The sequence below is a fragment of the Cryptomeria japonica genome, chromosome 7 (genome assembly GCF_030272615.1).
Source record: "Cryptomeria japonica chromosome 7, Sugi_1.0, whole genome shotgun sequence".
Classification (NCBI taxonomy): Eukaryota; Viridiplantae; Streptophyta; class Pinopsida; order Cupressales; family Cupressaceae; genus Cryptomeria; species Cryptomeria japonica.
Genome location: NC_081411.1, coordinates 129,511,096 through 129,515,647, shown reverse-complemented (window position 1 = coordinate 129,515,647; position 4,552 = coordinate 129,511,096). Strand labels below are relative to the sequence as shown.

General features: G+C 38.9%; 1 protein-coding gene across 1 annotated transcript; it reads left to right on the top strand.

Moving 5' to 3' along the window:
* The first annotated feature begins 428 nt into the window (after nt 1–428).
* On the top strand, nt 429–4,273 carry LOC131072362 (disease resistance protein Roq1). The gene is made up of 5 exons (XM_058008502.2): nt 429–1,123; nt 1,221–2,295; nt 2,407–2,637; nt 2,737–3,660; nt 3,748–4,273. The coding sequence occupies exons 1-5, from the start codon at nt 564–566 to the stop codon at nt 4,234–4,236; spliced, it is 3,279 nt and encodes a 1,092-aa protein (XP_057864485.2). The 5' UTR covers nt 429–563; the 3' UTR covers nt 4,237–4,273.
* The last annotated feature ends 279 nt before the right edge of the window (nt 4,274–4,552 follow it).

Genomic DNA, 4,552 nt, shown 5'->3' with positions numbered 1-4,552 from the left:
AAGATTTATTTAATTAATAGAAGAATTAGGCTTAAGATAATTAAATAAATAAAGATATTTATTTAATTAGACATGACAATTTTAAGTGTCTACACTAAAAACTAAAAATTTAACCCTCAATACTTAAACTCCAAAGATTAATCATAAAACCTAAATCCTAGGCCATAAATCATAAACCCTATAAACTAAACCTTTAAACTTGACATTAATAATTTAACACTAAAACCTAAAAAGTTAAATTTGATACTTAAACATTCAATGTTGTACCATACATCATCAACCCTAATCCTTAAACACTAAAACTTGACATTAGAAAAATAACATTAGAACCTAAAAACTTAATTCAATCCCTAAACCATCAATTCTTAGGTTTAGCATTAAAAAGAGAGACAAAGAGAGAGATTGGTTTAATCAATCTCAGCGTTTTAATTAAGCTTTAATCAATCTCAGCGTTTTAATTAAGCTTTGAATGCTTTGACGGCGAATTTGGTTTCTCCAGCCGGTTTCAGCGATCTCTATTAGGCTTTGAACCCACTTTCAAAGTTCTGCAACCGCTACTTCAGATGGAACGGGGAGAGTCTTCCACTTCCAGAGCTAACAAAGAGCCAGGAAACCCATTTCATGGAATTACGCCGCAAGCATCTGCATCATCGTCAGCGGTCATGAAGAAGGGGCCATGTGATGTGTTTATTAATCATCGCGGTTGTGATACCAAGCACAAATTAGCCAGCACTATCTACCACACCCTAGATCTAATTGGGTTACATGCTTTTCTAGATGAAGAAGAGCTGGAGTTGGGAGATTCCATACCAGATGAGATACAGGAGGCAATGCGCACTGCCGCACTTCATATTGCTATTTTTTCAGAGAGATATGCGGAATCTCCATGGTGTCTGGCCGAGCTATCCTATATGCTCAAAACTGGCACTCCAATTCTTCCTGTCTTCTATCATGTTAAGCCTGTTGATCTCCGATGGGTGGGAAAAGGGAAAGGGCCCTATGCTACTGCGTTTTCCCATCACAAAAGGAAACGCAGGTACCTCTCAAGCATTCTGGAGGACTGGAAAGCGGCACTCGAAAGAGTCTCAAATCTCTCTGGCCACGTGCTCAACAGTACTACTGGGTAAGAATTCACATATCCCGACTCTCCCATTCATCAAATCATTTACTTGCTACGCATATTCTGTTTCATCTTATTTGTTTTGTTTGTAAATGTTCAGCGATGAAGGGATGCTGTTGAAGAGTATAGTGAATTCTATTTTGAGAGTGATGAAAAAAGAGCCTTTGGAGGTAGCCAAACATCCAGTTGGAATGGATGAAATAGTAGAAGATTTTGAACACTATATTGAGAGTGAGCAGCAAGTACAAATTGTGGGGATCCTTGGGTTTGGCGGCTCTGGTAAAACTACACTCGCAACAGAGCTTTACAATAGGAAAAGCTCTTCCTTCCATCGCTTCAGTTTTCTGCATGACGTGCGAGATGCTGCTTCCAAAAACGCCTTGCATACCAAGCAGAAGATATTGCTGCAGGACCTCCATATTCAAACTGCATCATTTGACAACGTGAAGGAAGGCAAGGCAATTGTATCAGATCGGTTGAAAAGTCTTTGCACGCTTATAGTTTTGGATGATGTAGATCATGAGGACCAACTCGATGCTCTGTTGCCCCCAAAGCAAAGCCTCGGATCAGGCAGTCTGGTGATTGTTACAACACGTGAAGGGCACGTACTTGCAAAGTGGGGCATCACATCCATTTACAAGATAAAGCCGCTGGAAGATTTTCATGCCAAGCAGCTGTTCTGCTGGCATGCCTTCTTACAGCCTTCCCCTCTAGAAGGCTTTGAAGATTTAGTTGAAAATTGCATAGATGCGTGCAATGGTTTGCCTTTGTCTTTGAAGGTCATTGGAGGACAGCTTTACGGTAAAAGGTCCAAGGATTATTGGGTTTCTCAGCTAGATAAGTTTCGGAGAATATTGCCCAAGGAAATTTTGGAGAGGCTGAAAGTCAGTTACGATGACCTCGATAAAGAGGACAAAGAAATATTCTTGGATGTTGCTTGTTTCTTTATTGGTGAAAGAAAAAGTACGGCAGTTGCCGTGTGGGATGGTTCAGGCTGGAGCGGTACATGTAGTTGGGAAACGCTTCACAACAAGTGTCTTGTTGAGATTGTGGAGACGGACGGGGAAGAGTGTATAAGGATGCATGATCATCTCAGGGATTTGGGAAGGGAGATTGCAAAGACACACTCATCTCGAATCTTTCGTGAGGACTCATTATCTCGAATCTCTCGTGAGGTGAGATTAAAGCTTTCCTGTCATTAACCATTGCATGAAAACCTTTTTTTTTAAATCTCAATTCTCTTTGTTTTTGTCGTAATTCAATGGTTGTTGCTTTTTTCCACTTAGAAAAGAGGGTCGCTTAATGGTATAGGGGCTACAAGAGATCGTAGGGTTATATTTAACAGTGGAGAAAATGATTTTACCGAAGAAGAATATGGGGAGCTATCGAGAGGACTTTTGTGGCTTGGTTGTGGGATTCGGCACCCATGTGATGTATCTCGTTTCTCATGGGAAAATATGAGAGTTTTAGAAATTTGTCATTTAGAGAGCTTGGAAACATTGTGGGAGGACACACGTGTAAGTAACTTGCGTTGCTAGTTTTATCAATTAGAAGGAATGCTTCCATTATTTTTAAATGCTTTTAACATAATAAAATTGAAAATCGGTTTTGCGCAGCCTCCTTTGCAATTGAGAGAGCTGGAAATTTGGGTTGCCCCTAAGCTCCAAAGTCTTCCCACATCAATAGCCCGTCTCAAGCATTTGAAAAGACTATCTTTAGGGTACCGTCGGTGCATCACAAACATCTATCAAAGCTGTGTATCGACACTACCGAGGTTATCGAGCCTGCCAGAAGAGTTTTGTCAACTTCACTCCCTGGAGCATCTGGTCTTGCGAGGATGCGATGGTCTATCAAGTCTACCAAGCCGTTTTGGGGATTTGGTGAACCTGTTGCATTTAGATTTGGGTTGGTGTAGAAGTTTAAAGAAGTTGCCCAAGTCTTTTAAGCAGCTGATACACCTTGAATATCTCAATTTAGATGGTTGTAAGAGTTTAGAGAGTTTGGAAAACATAACAAACCTCAAGGCCATATATTTATCAAAATACTATCACACAAACCTCAAGGCCATATATTTTTCAGAAGATAACCAGATCACAAACCACGCTTCTGTGGGACAGCTCTCTTTGACTTTCCATCACTACTTAGATGAATTACTACCTGTCATTGGTCAACTCAGCAATTTGAAAGAGCTCGAAATTAATTTGTGGAAATCGTCGATTAGTTTTCCAACTTTTTTGGGAAACTTATCTAGCCTGACCGCTCTTAGGCTTGATAACTGTACAGGTTTACATGAGATGCCGAGTTTGGCAGGATTAGTTTCTTTGAATGAACTTGTAATCAAGAATACCGATGACTCACAGAAAATAATGAAAATAGAGGGTTTAGAGCATTTGACTTTACTGGAGAAGTTGGTTGTATGGGCACATTGGATTGTACCTGGTATACACGGTTTGCGGGACACGGAGAGGTTGCGGACGCTGAATCTGAAAGCAGAGAGCATATCAGCTTTTGAAGATTGTATTCAAAGCATAGAGATGGAGGTAAAAGAGGTTGCTAAGAATATGAAATTGTTATTGTAAAAAGTAAATTGTTTTGTTTAACTGAAATGTTTTCCAACTGAATTGCAGAACTGGCCATGGGAAACGACAATATGTGGAAGGCTCTTTACTCATGCTCAGTCAATTTTGGATTCGTTCACTTTTCCTGGTCTTGCCGTGGTTGACTCATTTGTCCATCCAATCAGACAGTGGGGTTTATCATGCCGAGAGACAAATTTGTCCAATGCCGCTGTGGTATGTTATCTTGTCAAATGCCACGGTTGTTGTTCTATATGCATTAGCGAAGGGGAGAGTACTTCAGTAGATGTGGGTGATGGAGAATGGATAGTGATGTATTTGTTCAGAGAAGTTTCCCGCCTTGTTGAGGACGGAGGGGACTGTCTTCATGCATCAATAAAGGTAAGTCCACCGTATAGTAGATGGTCAAATAGAGAACACCAGGCATTGGGTGGACGGTTAATGATCGGAGAGAGGGGCCGAGTTGTTGAAGGTTTTAAGAAACTCTTCCAAACTCTTTGCCTATCCCATCTAGCCTTGACTTGCTCATCTAGTTGCTAATGTATTCTTATATTCCATTAAGTATTATATGTTGTCAGCGTGCGGGTTACAATGGACGTAAATGCCAATAATTATGTTAAGATGTTGGATTTTTTTTATAATATTTAAAATTCATATTATAAATGTTAAATTTTAATTGAATATAAAATAACTTTAATTAAATATAAAATTACATCTATTAATTTCGGTAAGAGATAATTTTTTAATAAAATTTAAAGAAAATAAATAAAATAAAATAAACATTTAACATTTGTTTTAAATATAAGAAAAGTAATTATTTGGATGGTAAATGATAAATGTTATTTACAAAATAATT